This window comes from Hypanus sabinus (assembly GCF_030144855.1).
Source record: "Hypanus sabinus isolate sHypSab1 chromosome X2 unlocalized genomic scaffold, sHypSab1.hap1 SUPER_X2_unloc_1, whole genome shotgun sequence".
NCBI lineage: Eukaryota > Metazoa > Chordata > Chondrichthyes > Myliobatiformes > Dasyatidae > Hypanus > Hypanus sabinus.
In genome coordinates, this window is record NW_026778979.1 from 1,274,083 (window position 1) to 1,292,919 (window position 18,837).

Sequence of the window (18,837 nt, forward strand, 5' to 3'; positions counted from 1 at the left end):
GATCTATTCCTGCTATTTCATCCTTGCTTGCTCAGATTAGTAGCTTTTCTGGCTACAAACTGAATTTTAATAAGAGTGAATTATTTCCATTAAATATGCAAATTCCAATTTATAAACACTTACCATTTAAAGTTGTCACAGATCATTTTACTTATTTGGGTATTAAAATTACCAAGAGACATAAGGGTTTATTTAAAGTTAATTTTTTTAACTTTAATTGACCAAATCAAGCAACTTGTTACCAGGTGGTCCCCATTATCTCTGTCATTGGTTGGTCGAATTAATACTATCAAGATGATAGTATTACCCATATTTTTATATTTAATCCAAGCATTACTAATTTTTATTCCTAAATCGTTTTTTGATATTATTGATTGCAAAATGTCTTCATACATGTGGCAGAATAATAATCCTAGATTAAGTAAGAAATATTTACAGAAGCCTAAGTAGGAAGGTTTTCTGGCTTTGACAAACCTAAGATTTTACTACTGGGCAGTTAACATCCGATAGTTAATATTTTGGACACGAGAATTGGTGTAATGGGTAAATTTACCCACAATGGGTAAATTTGGAGTGTAAATCTGTACAAGACTTCTCATTGTTTTCTATTTTAGAACCTTTGCCTCCTTTTGTTTTATCTAAACTGAATAAACAAATAACTAATCCTATAGTTAAACATACATTAAGAATATGGTTTGAATTTCTTAAATTCTTCGGCTTGAATAAGTTTATCTTATCAAGCCATCTTATATCTAACTTTTTTTCCAGCCCTCTTTTATGGACTTTGTGTTATTGAGTTTATGGCCTTTGTGTTATGGAAAACAAAAGGTATAACATGTTTTTCTGATTTATTTTTAGATAACAGTTTTCTGTCCTTTGAACAGCTGTCCAGCCTAAAACTCATTTTTTTTAGATACTTGCAAGTTAGAAATTTCTTGAATGTTAGTCTTTTCTGAAATTGTGTCCAATGGACATTACAGAAAAAAATCAGGCTCGAATCCTTGCCAGAAGGGTTTAGTAGCCATCATTTATAATATAATCATGAAAATACAGCCAGGAGTATCAGAAAAAATTAAGAAGGATTGGGTAAAAGAACTTCACTTACTTATACCCACAGGGCAGTGGGAGAACATTTCACAATTAGTCAATTCTTCTTCTATTTGTGCTAAACATGCCTAATACAATTTATGGTTGTTCATAGGGCTCACATGTCCAAGGATAAACTCGCTCAATTTTATTCTTATGTTAATCGAACCAGTGACAGATGTCATTCTGAAGTTGCTTCATTGACCCACATGTTCTGGTCTTGCCCCTGTTTGCAAAATTATTGGAAAGATATTTTTGGTATTATTTCTAACAATTCCGAATATCAAATTGCAACCGCATCCTATTACTACAACTTTCAGTTTACCAATGGTGGATAATAGTCATTTATTTCACCCCCCCCCCTCCACCAGCCCGGCAGATGATTGCATTTGTTACATTAATGGCTAGAAGATCTATCCTATTGAATTGAAAGAAATTAATCCTCCAACTATATTTCAGTGGTTTTCTCAAACCATTTCTTGTTTGAGTTTAGAAAATATTAGAAGTGTTGTCTTTGACCCTTCAGTTAAAATTAAAGAAATTTGGAGACCTCTTATTCAACATTTTCATATGAGCTAAACTTACTTTTCCGAAACCTTACTTTTAATATCCTATATTATTTGGGTGGAGGTGCAGAGTTATTGATCCTACTGTGTGTAAGTGATATAATGCAATGGCCCATGTCGGTTAGAACTTTTAAAATTTATTTTCTCCAATTTTTGTAACCACTATGAGTTTGGGAGGTTGTTATCATCTATTTGTATTTATACTTTAACCTATTAATTATGTTATCTCAAGCTCTTTGTATTCATGTTTCATTTATGTTTGCTTAAAATCAATAAAAAGATTTAAAAAGAAAGGACTACTCTGAGGAAAGGGTGGAATACCACAACAGCTGTCATGACGAAGGGTCTCGGCCCAAAACGTCGACAGTGCTTCTCCCTACAGATGCTGCCTGGTCTGCTGTGTTCCGCCAGCATTGTGTGTGTGTTGTTTGATTCCCCGAGTCTGCAGCGCGCGTAGTGGACAATCGCGGTACTGCAGAGGATCAGCAGCTCCCTGAACGTGAAAGCATTCTGAATAAGCAAGTGCTGGAGTTAACATGGCTTCGAAAAGAAAGGCCGAGAGTTTGAGCGAGGAGGCAATTTGTCCCGTCTGTCTGGATTTCTTCATCGATCCGGTTATACTGGAGTGTGGACACAACTTCTGTCGCTCTTGTATCACACGGTGCTGGGAAAGGGAGGAGAGAAACTCCTGCCCGGAATGTAGAGAGGAGTTTGCTGACCGCACCCTCAGGGTGAATCGGGCCTTAGCAAATCTGGCTGAAAAAGCTCGAAATCTAAACCTGAATCCGAAAGGGAAGGAAAGTAAACGTCACTGCGAGGAACATGAGGAAGAACTGAAGCTGTTTTGTGAAACGGACAAGACACTGATCTGTGTGATCTGTGCAGTGGCGGAGGAACACAGAGAGCACTGCTTCAGGCCGATTAAAGGAGCTGTTAAAATCTGCACGGTAAAAACTAAACGTTAATTTAATACTTAACATATTTCCTTTGTCCTACATACCATCGCACGAGCCTCTATAACTAACACATCATTCTCTGCAACTTCCGCCATATCCAACGGGATTCTAGCACCTACCTGTCCCACAGCCAACCGCCGCACCCCGCAACTCTCCGCTCTCTATACGGATCGCGCTTCCCGTACTGTATCGCCCTAATCCACTCGCTCCTCCCCACTGATCTCCCTCCTGACACTGACACCTGCAAGCGGGACAAGTGCTACACCTGACTCCTAACCTCCTCCCTCGTCACTATTCAGGGCCGCAAACAGCCCAGTCCCTCCCGTTGCTTCCATGGTCGAATGTCCTCTCGTATTAGATTCCTTCTTTTCCAGCCCTTTACCTCTTCCACCTGTCCCCTCTCAGCTTCTCACTTCATCACCCTCCCCCACGTTTCCCCTCACGTTGTCTCACCCGTCACCTGTCGGCGGATTCTCATCCCCAACCTTTTTATTCTGGGTCCTGTCCCATTCCTTCCCAGTCCTAATGAAGGGTCTCATCCCGGAACACCGACTGTTTTATTTCCCCTGAATAGATGCTGCCTGACTCACTGAGTTCCTCTGGCATTTTGTGTGATAATCGGGTTTGATCACCTGTTTCTTTTGATGCATCTTTGTTTCCATTTCCTTCACTCACTGACTTCCAGGATCAGCTAAAATCTTCCTTAGACTCTCTCACAAAAAAGAAATCAGACTTCCAGGAAAAGGAGCAGCAACAGAAAGAGAAGATATCCGGAGTTCAGGTGAGGCTTTCTGAGCGGAATTTCTGATTTTACTGTCGAGTTTTGCTCCCTTTAATGCAGAATAGCCGAGTAGAGCAGCTCCAGTGACCTGGGTTCGATCCTGACCTCTGCTGCTGTCTGTGTGGCGTTTGCATGCTCTCCCTATGGCCACAAGAGACTCCGACACATCCCAATGACATGTCCGATGAATGGCTAATTACCGTTGACCCTGTGAAGGTGGGAAGGTTGTGTGTGTGAATCAGATGGGAGTTTACGGGTCAATCAGTGAGAGTAGGTTTCATGAAAAGGTGAGGGAATGGTGTTAACGGGAATGCTTTCAGAAGTAGCATGGACTCCAATTGACCGAACTGAACGACAAAAGGAAACAGAGCACAGCAATGCAGTATATTAATCTTCACCTTTCATTCGACAGGAACAGTCACACAGTGTTCAGTCCCACATCACATCCCAGTTTGCTGAACTGCGCCAGATTATCACTGAGAAAGAGCAGAGTTTACTCAGGGATCTCAGGGAAGAAGAGAAGAGGATTCTCAAACCAATGGAGAAAAATCATTGGAAGATTCAAGAGAATATAAGGATTATTCAGGAAGAAATCACTAAGTTAAAGGAACAGATGGATCAAAAAGATAGTGTGATGTTTCTCAAGGTGAGGGATTATATTTCAATTTGTTTCTGTCAAAGGGCACTAAATGAACAGTGGTCTATTTGAAATAAACACAGCACCGAAGCCAATTCTAACAAATCAATTGCCGCTGCTGGCGACCTCACACAGAACGCAGTGAAGGCCAGGTCTCTGGATGCTTTCAAGAGAGAGTTAGATAGAGCTCTTATAGATAGCGGGGTCAGGGAATATGGGGAGAGGGCAGGATCGGGGTACTGACTGTGTACCATCAGCCATGATCACAGTGAATGGCGGTGCTGGCTAGAAGGGCCGAAAGGCCTTCTCCTGCACCTATTGTCTATTGTCCCAAAAGTGGACTTCCACAACTTCTGTACATCCCAGGACAGAATGCAAATCTCTCTGAAATTATTTACTCTGATCATAACATACAGCTGCTGACTGTCTCCTTAATTCCTCATTAAATATCCTCTAAAACTCTCATTAACTCCCATTTCCAGTCACAGGCTGTGAGTGTGTCTGGTGCGGTGGGTGTGAGGGTCTCTCTGTCAATCAGTGAGAACAAAGAATTTGACCCACACATCAGACTTATCTTCTGTATCCGGTTTCCATTAAATTAGGGAAACTATTATTGTCTCTTTACTTTTACAGATAACGTTCAATCGTTCAAAACATATCCAGGCCATTCGGCCCATTTTCTCCTCGCAATTTCCCTGCTTCACAATCCTCCTGCCACCTACTCACCACAACCAGCAACAGTGTCATGAACTCCCTGGTCCCTCACGTGTTTATCCAGCCTCCCCATTACAGTCAATCTCAGCTGTTCCATTTCAGCCACTCCTGTGGCACTGAGTTCCTCATCCTCTTCACAAAATTTATTGTGGAATTTGTTAAAATCCATCTGGAATTACATCTCCCCACAAGTCTTCCCATAAATAGAGGTACTTCCTCCACCCGCACACAATCACATACATCACTGATCATAAATTCCTCGATCCTATCACACTGACGTCATATCCAGATGAAAATGCACAGCCTGTCCTGTCTTCCCTGTACGTTTCATCCTCTCAGTAATGGTTTCACATTCAGAAACTTTCCCTGTAATTTACCCCATGGTTCTGTATTGTCTGTGTGTGTGAGTGACTGTGGGAGTTGGAATTTTCAACACCTTGTAATGATTTGGATGAAGTTCAGGATGTGGACAGTAAGTCCAAGTCTAATCAGATTTGTGTTTTATTTATTTCAGGAGGAAGCTCGTCGGAACAGCAGGTAGGACACGCTCTTTACTGAAACCCTGAATGGATTTGTAAAGTAGTTCAGAATAGCAATTTATAACCAGCAGTTTAATATTTACAGGATTAATGACAATGTCCAGGAATTGGCAGTGACAGATGAGACCCTACCGGTTGAAAAATTCGATCACCTCTATTTATTGAACACAGTGCTGAGAGAATCACTTGATGCTATTAATCGAGGTAAAACTTACAAAGATTCATTTCCCCTTGTTTATGAAGCTCAATTTCGTTCCAATTTGAGGCAAAGATTGTCTGTAATACTGGGCTGAAGGGGAACTGAAGTTTATTCCACATCTGCCCCACTAACTGGGAGGCATCACTGTCACATGGTCAGCTGGAGATGTCAGACCCCTGGACACACCAGCACAGGGTCACAATACAACCAATACACGGGACTGGCAGATGAACCACTGTGTCCTGATCCCAGGCACAATGCACTAACACACCAGGACATGTGTTTGGATCAACCAGAGGAACTGGGAATTTAATACTAACGATAATATTGTAGGGAATAAAAGCAGGTATCAGGAACAGACAGTAGGATCTATTGATGTGAACGGGACACCCGAATGGTTTGTTGCCTCCTGGGTGCCAGGGTCAGGGATGCCTCGAATTGGGTCCGCAGCATTTTAGAGAGGGAGGGAAAAGAGCCAGATATCTTGGCAAATTTTGGGACAATGATATTGGAAGTAAAAGCAAATAGGTCCTGAAAATACAATTTGGAGAGCTTGGTAGAAAGCTCAGAAGCAGTACCCCCCAGGGTAGTAATTTCTGGATTGCTGGTGAGGGTAGAAATGGGATAATTTGACAGATAAACATGGCTGAGGAGATGGTGCTGGGGGCAGGGATTCAGGTTCTTGGATCATTGGGATCTCTTCTGGTGGAGGAATGACCTGCTCAAAAGGGATGGGTCGCACCTGGACCCGAGGGAGAACAATATTCTCACAGAGAGGTTTGATAGAGCTCTCGGGGAGGGTTTAAACTAATTTGGTGGGGTGAGGGGTTGGAAGTGGAGTGAAGCGATAGAACTGATGGTAAAATGCAAAGATAGCGTGCAGTCAAACTGTCAGATAGGATGGACAGATGTGATGAGAAAATTGCAGCTAGCAAGGTGAGTATCAGTGCATTAGGGATGCAGAATTAAAAAGGGTAGCAGATACAGTACACAAAGTGTTATATCTCAATATATGGAGTATGAGAAATAAGGTGGATGATCTTGTTGCACTATTATTGATTGTCAGGTATGATGTTGTGGCCATCACGCAATCGTGACTGAAGGATGGTTGTAGTTGGGAGCTGAATGTTCAAGATTACACAATGTATCGGAGGAAGAAAGGAAGGCCGATGGGGTGGTGTGGCTCTGCTGGCAAATCAGCTGCAAGATGTGACATAGGATAGGGGGATGTTGAATCCTTGTGGGTTGAGGTAAGGAACTGCAAAAGTAAAAATGACAATGACACCAGTCATATACAGGCCTCCCAACAGTCAGTGGGTTGAGGCCCACAGATTACAACTGGAGATAGAAAAGGCTGATGAAAAGGACATAGTTATGATAATCATGGGAGATTTCAACATGCAGGTCAATTGGGAAAATCAGGTTGATAAAGGATCTCAAGAGAGTGAGTTTGTTGAATGCAATGTGATGGCTTTCTAGAGCAGTTTGTCGTTGAGCCTACTCGGGGAACAGCTCTACTGGATTGGGTGTTGTGTATTGAACCAGAGGTGAGTAGTTAAAAGAAACCTTAGGAGGCAGAGCTCACAACGTGACTGAGTTCAACTTGAAATCTGATAAGGAGATAACGAGGTGGGGGTGTGAGACAGTGACGAGGTGGGCGGTGAGACAGTGACAGGGTGGGGGGTGAGACAGTGACGAGGTGGGGGGAGATCTGAATTTCAAAATCCTCTGAAATTGTAGTATTTCAGAGGAGTGAAAGAAATTTCAGTGGTCTGAGAGAGGAGTTGGCCAAAGCAAATTGGAAGGAGATGCTGGCAGTGATGTGAGCAGAGCAGAAATGGTGTCAGTTTCTGGGAAAATGAGGAAGGTGAAGGATAGATGTATTCCAAAAATAAATAAATACTCAAATGGCATAATAGTAAAACCGTGGCTGATAAGGGAAGACAAGTTAATGTAAAGGCAAAAGAGAGAGCATACAACTAAACAAAAATTAGCAGGAAGACAGAGGATTGGGAAGCTTTTAAATATGTACAGAGAGGAACCGAAAGAATGATTGAGATGAAAAAAATAAACAAGAAATTGATTTGAATTGAATTGACTTTATTACTTACATCCTTCATATACATAAGGATTAAAAATCTTTACGTTACATCTCCGTCTAAATGTGCAATGTGCAATTTATGAAGAATAATATGCATAACAGACTGGTTAATATAACAGAGAAATACAGCTGTGTCCACATGAGTTAATCAGTCTGATGGCCTAGTTGAAGAAGCTGTCCTGGAGGCTGTTGCTCCTGGATTTTAATCTGCGGTTAAACCCTAATGTTAGCATTCAATCCAAGAGCAGGGATTTGATGAAGCCTCACCTTGAGTATTGTGAACAATATTGGGCTCATCATCTAAGAAAAGATGTGCTGGCATTGCAGAAGGTTCATTTCATAAGGATGATTCCAGGAATGAAAGGGTTATCATACCAGGAACGTTTGATAGCTCTGTGTCTGTACTCGCTGGAATTTAGAAAGATGAGGGGGGATCTCATTGAAACCTTTCGAATGTTGAAAGTCCTAGAAACCTTTTGAATGTTGAAAGTCCTAGACAGAGTAGATGTGGAAAGGATGTTTCCCATGGTGGTGGAGTTCAGGACAAGAGGGCACAGCTTCAAGATAGAGGGGGGGTCTATTTAAAACAGAAATTTGTGCCAGCAGCTGGTGAATTTGTGGAACTTGTTGAGTGTATTTAAGGCAGAGCTTGATAGGTTCCAGATTGGACACAGCATCAAAGGTTACGGGGAGAAGACCAGGGAGTGGGGCTGAGGAGGAAAAATAAGGATCAGCCATGATTGAATGGCAGAGCTGACTCGATAGGCAAATGGCCTAATTCTGCTCCTATGCCTTGGTGATCAGACCACTACATTGAAGTGTTGAGAGAATGAGCTCGGACACACCAACAAGCATTGACATGGGTCAAGATTTCATCTCGGGAGAAGCACACACAGCATAACCGGCCTGGCAAAGCTCCCTCACACACACACACAGGAAGGATTGGCAGATTGTAGTCAGAGCCTCAGCAATGTACGTTGTTATTTCCCTCAGTAACCTGGAAACCAATCTCTTCAGCGACAGTCATTTATTGATTTAAACAACTCAATCACGTGTGACACATTGTCAACACACACCAGACATGTGATGACTCACTGTGACATACAAATTCTTCAATGTGCACACTCTCCTTCAATGTGTATACGCACCAGACGGATATTTAGCACAATCAACACGCGCGCGCGCCCACACACACACACACACACACACACACACACACACACACACACACACACACACACACACACGGATATACTATCAGAGTGTGACACACGGCCACAGAAATAGGCACAAATTCCCATTTGGGATTGAAATCTGCCGTCCTTACCCAGCCTGTCTGTTCTGTGTCACTGAGCTGCCCTCTGACGTGACGTCACATCAACACTTCACAGACAGACTCCCGGGTGAGATTCTTCAGGAATGTTGATGGATGTTGAACTCACAGCCCACTTCATCAATCTGCAAGACTAAGATGTCTTCTTGAGCATGGCCCATTTGTGTGTGTTTCCCCCCACCATTCCTCTAACCATTTCCCATCTGTGTACCAGCCGAAATTTATTTTAAAATATTTTATTTTTACCTGTTTCTACAGTGTCTGACGGCAAATTCCATTTACCAACCTCCCTCTCTATGAGAATGTTACCCGATAGACCACTCAGAAAAATTTCCCGTCTCACATTCAGTCTGAGGCCTCTGGTTCTGTGCTCCCAGTTCTTGGAAAAAGAAACTTTATTTAAGCTCCTTATGAATTATTTACCTCGATAAGGGGTCAACCCTGAACATCCTACACTACAGGTGAATAGCCCAAGCTTATCCACCCTCTGCTTTTAACCCAAGCCCCCAGTCCTGGTAACGTCCTCCTGAAGCCTCCTGTCCAGTGTAATGACATCCTCCCCATATTCGGGAACCGGAAATGCAGACAATGCTCCAAGTGTGGTCTGTCATCGACATCAAAGGCCTTGCTGAATTTCATGTGGACAGTGTGGAATAGGCTGATGAATACAGGACTGAAGGTTTCTTTTTAGATTGGGACAAGAAGGGCGGCATGGGAGCTAAATTCTAAAGGAAGGCAGTTTTTTAAAAAAACTTTGCGTACAAGAACGGCGAGACTGCGCAGGACAGCGCGGAGAGTTTAAAAAAGATGACCACCCTATACAGCGGGCAGCGGAGTGGGTGGCAGCAGAGTGTAGGGCTTTGGCTCAACGGGCTTAGGCGGTAACGGGAAGAGGCGAGAGCGAGGCACCGACTCTTTTTCTCCCCTTGGCAAATCGGCCTGGACGGACGGGGGAACAGCAGGGCACATTAGCTAACGGTTTAAAAAGTCCGTGTGCTTGCCGAAGTAAGTGGGTGAGTAGACCTATCTTTCTTTGTTTCATTCCTGTAGAATTAGGTAGCATGTCTGCAGGGTTAGTGCTTTGTTCAGGGTGTCAGATGTGGGAATCCTGGGAGACCTCCAGCCTCCCTGATAGCCACATCTGCACCAGGTGAACCGAGATTCAGCTCCTCGGAGACCGTGTTAGGGATCTGGAGCTGCAGCTTGATGACCTACTGCTTATTAGAGAAAATGAAGAGGCGATAGACGGGAGCTACAGGGAGGTAGTCATCCATAGGCTACAGGGGTCAGAAAACTGGGTGACTGTCAGGAGAGGGAAGGGAAATGCCCGGAGAGTGGAGAGCACCCCTGTGGCTGCCCCCCTCAGCAACAAGTATATCGTTTCGGATGCTGTTGAGGGGGATGACCTGACAGGGGACGGCCACGGTGACCGGGTCTCTGGCACGGAGTCTGGCGCTGTTGTGCAGGAGGGAAGGAGGGAGAAGAGGAATGCGGTAGTCATAGGGGATTCCATAGTCAGGGGAACAGACAGGAGATTCTGTGAGCCTGGTAGAGATACCCGCATGGTGTGCTGCCTCCCAGGTGCCAGGGTACAGGATGTCTCGGATCGGCTCCAGAATATTCTGAAGGGAGAGGGCGAGCAGCCAGCTGTCTTGGTACATGTTGGTACCAATGACATCGAGAGGAAAATGGAGGAGGTCCTGAAGAGAGATTTCCGGGAGTTAGGAATGAAGCTGAGAAGCAGGACCTCCAGGGTAGTAATCTCAGGATTGCTACCTGTGCCACGTGCTAGAGAGGGCAAGAATAGTAGGATCAGGCAGATGAATGCGTGGCTGAGAGACTGGTGCAGGGGGCAGGGCTTCAGATTCTTGGATTATTGGTAATACTTCAGGGGGAAGTATTACCTGTTCAAAAAGGACGGGTTACACCTGAACCATTGCGGGAATGTTTAATAGAGCTGGTAGGGAGGGTTTAAACTAATTTGGCAGGGGGGTGGTAAACCGGAATGATAGAGTGGAGGAGGGGGAAAGCAGAAATAAATCTAAGATAGTGAGCAGTAAAGATGTCAGGAAGGACAGGCAGGTGATGGAGCAAATTTGGAGCCACTGGGATGGGTTGCAGTGCAAACAAAAGAAAAAGTACCAAATACTGGGCTTAAGGTGTTATACTCAAATACACACAGCATAAGGAATAAGGTGGATGATCTTGTCGTACAGCTACAGATTGGCAGGTATTATTTTGTGGCCATCACTGAGACGTGGCTAAAGGATGCATGTCTCTGAGAGCTCAACGTCCAAGGATACACGGTGTATCGGAAGGATAGGCAGGTAGGCAGAGGGGGTGGCGTGGCTTTATTGGTATGAAATGATATTAAATCATTAGAAAGAGGTGACATAGCATCAGAAGGTGCAGAATCTTTCTGTGTTGAGCTGAGCAATCGCAGGGGTAAAAGGACCCTGATGGCAATTATTTACAGGCCTCCTAACAGCTGCAGTGATGTGGACTACAAATTACAACAGGAAATAGAAAAGGCTTGCCAGAAGGGCAGTGTTATGATAATTGTGGTGGATTTTAACATGCGAGTGGATTGGGAAAAACAGGTCGACACTGGATCTCAAGAGAGAGAATTTGTAGAATGTCTACGAGATGGCTTTTCAGAACAGCTTGTTGTTGAGCCCACTAGGGGATCAGAGATACTGGATTGGATATTGTGTAATGAACCAGAGGTGATTAGAGAGATTGAGGTGAATGAACCATTAGGAGGGAGTGATCGTAACATGATAGAGTTCACTGTGAAATTTGAGAAAAAGAAGCCGAAATCCGATGTGTCGGTATTGCAGTGGAGTAAAGGAAATTACAGTGGAGACAGAGAGGAACTGGCCAAATTTGACTGGAAAGGGACACTAGCGGGAGGACGGCAGAGCAGCAGTGGCTGGAGTTTATGCGAGAATCCAAAAAAGATGAAATTTTCAAATGGAAAAACGTTGCGACCGTGGCTGACAAGAGAAGTCAAAGCCAAAGTAAAAGCAAAGGAGAGGGCATTCAAGGAAACAAAAATTAGTGGGAAGACAGGGGATTGGGAAGTTTTTAAAAGCTTACAAAAGGAAACCATGAAGGCCATTAAGAGGGAAAAGATGAATTATGAAAGGAAGCTACCAAATAATATCAAAGAAGATACTAAAAGCTTTTTCAAGTATATAAAGAGTAAAAAACAGGTGAGAGTGGATATAGGACCGATAGAAAATGATGCTGGAGAAATTGTAATGGGAGATAAGGAGATGGCTGAGGAACTGAACGAGTATTTTCATCTGTCCTCACTGAGGAAAATATCAGCAGTATACCGGACACTCAAGGGTGTCAGGGAAGAGAAGTGTGCGCGGTCATAATTACGACAGAGAAAGTACTCAGGAAGCTGGATAGTCTAAGGGTAGATAAATCTCCAGGACCAGATGGAATGCACACTTGTGTTTTGAAGGAAGTAGCTGTGGAGATCGCGGAGGCATTAGCAATGATCTTTCAAAAGTCAATAGATTCTGGCATGGTTCCGGCGGAGTGGAAGATTGTAAATGCCACTCTGGTATTTAAGAAGGGGGCAAGGAAGCAAAAAGTAAATTAGCCTGTTAGCCTGACATCGGTGGTTGGGAAGATGTTGGAGTCAATTGTCAAGGATGAGGTTACTGAGTATCTGGAGGCCAAGCTCAGCATGGTTTCCTTAAAAGAAAATCCTGCCTGACAAACCCACTGAAATTTTTTGAGGAAATTACAAGTAGGCTAGACAAGGGAAATGCAGTAGATGTTGTGTATCTGGATTTTCAGAAGGCCTTTAACAAGGTGCCGCACATGAGGTCGCTAAACAAGATAAGAGCCCATGGAATTATGGGAAATTTACATATCCTGGATAGAGCGTTGGCTGATAGGCAGGAAACAGAGAGTGGGAATAAAGGATCTCATTCTGGTTGACTGCCAGTTACCAGTGGTGTTCCACAGGGGTCCGTGTTGGGGCCGCTTCTTTTTTACGTTGTATATCAACGATTTGGATTATGGAATAGATGGCTTTATGGCTAAGTATGCTGATGATACAAAGATAAGTGGAGGGGACAGTAGTGCTGAGGAAACAGAGAGTCTGCAGAGAGTCTTGAATAGATTAGGAGAATAGTCAAAGAAGTGGCAAATGAAATACAATGTTGAAAAGTGTATGGACATGCACGTTGGTAGAAGAAATAAACGGGCAAACTATTATTTAAATGGAGAGAGAATTCAAAGTTCTGAGATGCAATGGGACTTGGGAGTGCTCGTGCAGGATACCCTTAAGGTTAACCTCTAGGGTAAGTCGGTGGTGAAGAAGGCGAATGCAATGTTGGCATTCATTTCTAGAGGAATAGAGTATAGGAGCAGGGATGTGATGTTGAGGCTCTTTTAGGAACTGGTAAGACCTCACTTGGAATGCTGTGTGCAGTTTTGGGCTCCTTATTTAAAAAAGGATGTTCTGACATTGGAGAGGGTTCAGAGCAGATTCACTAGAATGATTCCAGGAATAAGAGGGTTAACATATGAGGAACATTTGATCACTCTTGGACTGAACTCCGTGCAGTTTAGAAGAATGAGGGGGGAACTCACAGAAACATGTCGAATGTTAAAAGGCATGGACAGAGTGGATGTGGCAAAGTTGTTTCCCATGGTGGGGGAGTCTAGTACGAGAGCATGACTTAATGATTGAAGGGCGAAGATGCGAAGAAATTTTTTTAGCCAGAGGGTGGTGAATCTGTGAATTTCTTGCAGCAGTGGAGGCCAGGTCATTTAAGACAGAGATTGATAGGTATGTGTGTAGCCAGGGCATCAACGGTCATGGTGAGAAGGTGGGGGGCGGGACTAAATGGGAGAATGGATCAGCTCATGATAAAATGGCAGAGCAGATTCGAAGGGCCGAATGGCCGGCTTCTGCTGCTTTGTCTTATGGTCTTATTTGAATGCACCAGTATACGGAATAAGAATCTTGTAGCACAGGTAGAGTTTGACAGGTACAAACTTAGGCAGGTATGACTTTGGTCGAAGGAATAAAGGCAGAGACATGGGTGTCCTTGTGCGGGATTCCCTGAAGGTTAACTTGCTGTTTGTGTCAGTGGTAAGATCGGCAAACTCAATGTTTGCTTTCATTTCGACAGGATTAGAATACAAGTGGAAGGATGTAATTCTGAGGTTTTATAAGGCATTGGTCAGACCACACTTGGATTATTGTGAGCAATTTTGGTTCCCTTCTATCGGAAAACATGTACTGGCATTGGAGAGGTTCCAGCAGATTTACAAGAATGATTCCAGGAATGAAACAGTTAACATATGAGGCGTGTTAGATGGTTCTGGGCCTGTACTCACCGGAGTTTAGCAGAAAAGCTGATTTACTATCCCTCTCAATCCTATTCTCCGGCCTCCTCCCCATACGATCAAGAAGTTTACTTATTAACTTCCGCTTTAAAAATCAAACAGGAGAAAATCTGCAGATGCTGGTAATCCAAGCTACACAGGTCCTGATGAAGGGTCTCGCCGGATCTCTCTGACATCTGTCCTAATGAGGGCCTGCGGGGCATGGGTTGTGGGAAAGGGGACAAAGTCATCCTCATCTGCCATCTTTGCCCCCTCTATCTTCTCATTACGTCTACATACACAGTTCACCTACGGGGTTTCCACCCCTCCCCCTCCTGGTCCAATCTGCCATTCATCTCTCCCTTACTGGTTCCCATTATCACCTCCTTTACTGTCTCAAACCATCACACTGCCCCACTTCCCACTCACAAATGAATGTGAACATTGTATGACGGGTCTGTTCCTGTGCTGTACTGCTCTATGTTCTCTGTTCCCAGTTTCGGAAAATGAGAGGAGATCTCATGGAAACACAAAATTCTTTCAGGGGTCAACAGGCAGGAATGAGGGAGGATATTTCCCCTGTCTGAGGAGTCAAACGCCAGGGGTCTCTCTGCTCTCCGGCCAGCGTAAAACCCTTGGGGAGACATTAGTTTTCCACCCGCTTTTGTCCACCCCCCCCCCCCGATCCCCGGGGCCGCGCCGTCCCAGTCTCCGTCACCCCCCATCCCCGGGGCCGCGCCGCCCGAGTCTCCCCCCGATCCCCGGGCCGCGCTGTCCCAGTCTCCGCCACCCCCCATCCCCGGGGCCGCGCAGCCCGATTCTCCCCCCGACCCACGGGACGGCGCCGACCGATTCTCCCCCCGATCCCCGGGGCCGCGCTGCCCAAGTCTCCCCCCGATCCCCGGGCCGCGCTGTCCCAGTCTCCGCCACCCCCCATCCCCGGGGCCGCGCCTCCCGAGTCTCCCCCCGATCCCCGGGCCGCGCTGTCCCAGTCTCCGCCACCCCCCATCCCCGGGCCGCGCTGTCCCAGTCTCCGCCACCCCCCATCCCCGGGGCCGCGCCGCCCGATTCTCCCCCCGATCCCCGGGACGGCGCCGACCGAGTCTCCCCCCCCCCACCCCATCTCCTGCGCCGCGCTGCCCGTGTCTCCCCCCGATCCCCGGGGCCGCGCTGCCCGAGTCACCCCCCGATCCCCGGGGTCGCGCTGTCCCAGTCTCCGCCACCCCCCATCCCCGGGGCCGCGCAGCCCGATTCTCCCCCCGACCCACGGGACGGCGCCGACCGATTCTCCCCCCGATCCCCGGGGCCGCGCTGCCCAAGTCTCCCCCCGATCCCCGGGGCCGCGCTGTCCGAGTCTCCCCGCCGATCCCCGGGCCGCGCTGCCCGAATATCCCCCCGATCCCCGAGGCCGCGCCGTCCCAGTCTCCGCCACCCCCCATCCCCGGGGCCGCGCCGCCCGAGTCTCCCCCCGATCCCCGGGACGGCGCCGACCGAGTCTCCCCCCACCACCCGATTCCCGGGGCCCCGCCGTCCAAGTCTCCCCCCGATCCCCGGGCCGCGCTGTCCCAGTCTCCGCCACCCCCCATCCCCGGGCCGCGCTGTCCCAGTCTCCGCCACCCCCCATCCCCGGGGCCGCGCCGCCCGATTCTCCCCCCGATCCCCGGGACGGCGCCGACCGAGTCTCCCCCCCCCCCACCCCATCTCCTGCGCCGCGCTGCCCGTGTCTCCCCCCGATCCCCGGGGCCGCGCTGCCCGAGTCACCCCCCGATCCCCGGGGTCGCGCTGTCCCAGTCTCCGCCAACCCCCATCCCCGGGGCCGCGCCGCCCTATTCTCCCCCCGACCCACGGGAAGGCGTCGACCGATTTTCCCCCCGATCCCCGGGGCCGCGCTGCCCGAGTCACCCCCCGATCCCCGGGCCGCGCTGTCCCAGTCTCCGCCACCCCCCATCCCCGGGGCCGCGCCGCCCGTGTCTCCCCCCGATCCCCGGGCCGCACTGTCCCAGTCTCCGCCACCCCCCATCCCCGGGGCCGCGCCGCCTTATTCTCCCCCCGACCCACGGGAAGGCGTCGACCGATTCTCCCCCCGATCCCCGGGGCCGCGCTGCCCGAGTCTGCCCCCGATCCCCGGGGCCGCGCCGTCCGAGTCTCCCCCCGATCCCCGGGCCGCGCTGTCCCAGTCTCCGCCACCCCCCATCCCCGTGGCCGCGCCGCCCGATTCTCCCCCCGATCCCCGGGACGGCGCCGACCGAGTCTCCCCCCCCCCATCCCCGGGGCCGCGCCGTCCCAGTCTCCGCCACCCCCCATCCCCGGGGCCGCGCCGCCCGATTCTCCCCCCGATCCCCGGGACGGCGCCGACCGAGTCTCCCCCCCCCACCCCATCTCCTGCGCCGCGCTGCCCGTGTCTCCCCCCGATCCCCGGGGTCGCGCTGTCCCAGACTCCGCCACCCCCCATCCCCGAGGCCGCGCTGTCCGAGTCTCCCCCCGATCCCCGGGGCCGCGCTGCCCGAGTCTCCCACCGATCCCCGGGGCCGCGCTGTCCGAGTCTCCCCCCGATCCCCGGGGCCGCGCTGCCCGAGTCTCCCCCCGATCCCGGGGTCCGCGCTGCCCGAGTATCCCCCCGATCCCAGGGGCCGCGCCGTCCGAGTCTCCCCCCGATCCCCGGGGCCGCGCTGCCCGAATCTCCCCCCGATCCCCGGGGCCGCGCTGCCCGAGTCTCCCTCCGATCCCTGGGGCCGCGCTGCCCGAGTCTCCCCCTGATCCCCGGGGCCGCGCTGACCGAGTCTCCCCCCGATCCCCGGGGCCGCGCTGTCCGAGTCTCCACCCCGATCCCCGGGGACTCTCTAATTCTCTGCTTCTCCCCCCAGTCTCTGTCAATCTGGATGTGGAAACGGCGGGTCCGTGTCTCGAGGTGTCTGAGGATCGGAAGAGTGTGAGACGGACCGAGACCTGGAGGAATCTCCATGACTCCGGGAAGAGATTCACAATCTGGCCTTGTGTGCTGGGATCGGAGGGATACACATCGGGGAAACATTACTGGGAGGTGGAGGTGACGGGGAATCGGTTCTGGGGTCTGGGAGTCGCCGCAGAGTCTGTGGAGAGGAAGGAATGGGTCAGACTGAGTCCGGAGACCGGGTTCTGGGTCATCGGGCGGTATTGTGACGTGTTACATCGTGATTGTGACGTGTCCCGTGATCTTACCTCCCCCGGGGCCCGTCTCCCTGCCGGTCCCATCCCCGGGAGGGTGGGAGTTTATCTTAGTTACGAGTCCGGGACAGTTTCCTTTTACAACGCGGAGACTATGTCCCATCTCCACACCTTCACTGGGAATAAATTCACGGGGAAACTTTATCCTCTCTTCCGGACTGTGGATGTGAATCAGTGGCTGAGAATCTGCTCCGGTTCCGCTCCGGGTCTGTAAACGGGTCGTGTCCCGGGACCGGCGTCCGGAGTAAAGTCCCTGTAAATATAAATGTGCGGAGAGTGCAGCTAAATACATGGTGCAGGAGGGAGGGCTTCATGTTTCTGGACAATTGGGCTTTGTTCCCGGGAAGGTGGGACCTGTTCCGACGGGACGTTTTGCCCCTGAACTGGAGGGTGCTAACATCCTGGCAGGTAAATTTGCAGTTCCGCTGGGAGCGGGGGGGGGGTGTAAAAATGACTTGCAGAAGGAGGGGAACCAGAGTGTTAGAGTAGATAGTGAGGTGGAGGAGGCTAAAGGTCATGCGAGGACTGCATATATAGACAGAAATCAAAGGTGTGTACATTAGGTTGTAAATTAATTTTCAGAGCTTTAGAAATTGTAGAAAATAAAGATTTCCAGAAAGATTTTGATGAAGAACATGACCAGAACATATGTGAAAAAGTGGCTACTTCAGTTTTATACCTATTGCAATAATTGTCTATGTTAGGAAATATTTTGGATAGTCTCTCCTTTGTTCAATAGTAACAGTAAACAATTTTAAATTGAATTAAACACTGATTGGCACATATCAAAGAAGAATTGACCATCTTCATTAACAAAGGTCATATTAAGTTCTCTCTCCCAAACTTGTTTAATCTTTAGTGATTAAGGGGATCTGCTTTCTTTTGCAGATTTATTTATTTTTATTTTCATTTATTTTGTGATGGTCGATTGATGACTTTTGATTAGCAAATATTCTCTCTCTCATACACACTTACTGCAAGATCCTCAGGTTAGATATTTTTTACAAAAATAATTATCCCAGTTTCCATATATGCAAGAATCTGATTTGTTGGATACTATTTTGAATATGAATCCTTTAGTAAGAGGCTCCATTGGTAGAATTTATAATTTATTTTTAATACATTAATACAAAAAGATAACCTCTCACCTAAGGTTTATACATGATTAAAATATTCGTTGTTACAGACATGATAGAGGGGGAGGGATGAAAGGGGAAGGAGTGGCATTACTAGTCGGGGAAAATATCACAGCTGTGCCTAGACAGGACAGCCCGGAGGGCTTGTCTACAGAGGTCATATGGGGGGAGCTGAGGAACGGGAAAGGTATGACCACACTAATAGGGGTGTATTATAGACCGCTCAA

The 18,837-nt window shown here is 48.0% G+C and overlaps 1 protein-coding gene across 1 annotated transcript; it reads left to right on the forward strand.

Annotated features, from left to right (window-relative positions):
• The first annotated feature begins 558 nt into the window (after nucleotides 1-558).
• On the forward strand, nucleotides 559-18,559 carry LOC132385680 (zinc-binding protein A33-like). Its single transcript, XM_059957884.1, has 8 exons — nucleotides 559-562; nucleotides 2,538-2,599; nucleotides 3,294-3,389; nucleotides 3,802-4,035; nucleotides 5,255-5,277; nucleotides 5,365-5,413; nucleotides 5,450-5,483; nucleotides 17,135-18,559. Exons 1-8 carry the CDS (start codon nucleotides 559-561, stop codon nucleotides 17,686-17,688), a joined length of 1,056 nt encoding a protein of 351 aa, XP_059813867.1. The 3' UTR covers nucleotides 17,689-18,559.
• Nucleotides 18,560-18,837: the final 278 nt, after the last annotated feature.

What these genes read in the sequence shown, in the direction of transcription:
- LOC132385680 (XM_059957884.1), top strand. An exon ending in GAGCTGTTAAAATCTGCACG is followed by an intron (nt 2,600 to 3,293) that starts GTAAAAACTAAA and finishes ACTGACTTCCAG; the next exon opens with GATCAGCTAAAATCTTCCTT. An exon ending in ACTTGATGCTATTAATCGAG is followed by an intron (nt 5,484 to 17,134) that starts GTAAAACTTACA and finishes TTCTCCCCCCAG; the next exon opens with TCTCTGTCAATCTGGATGTG.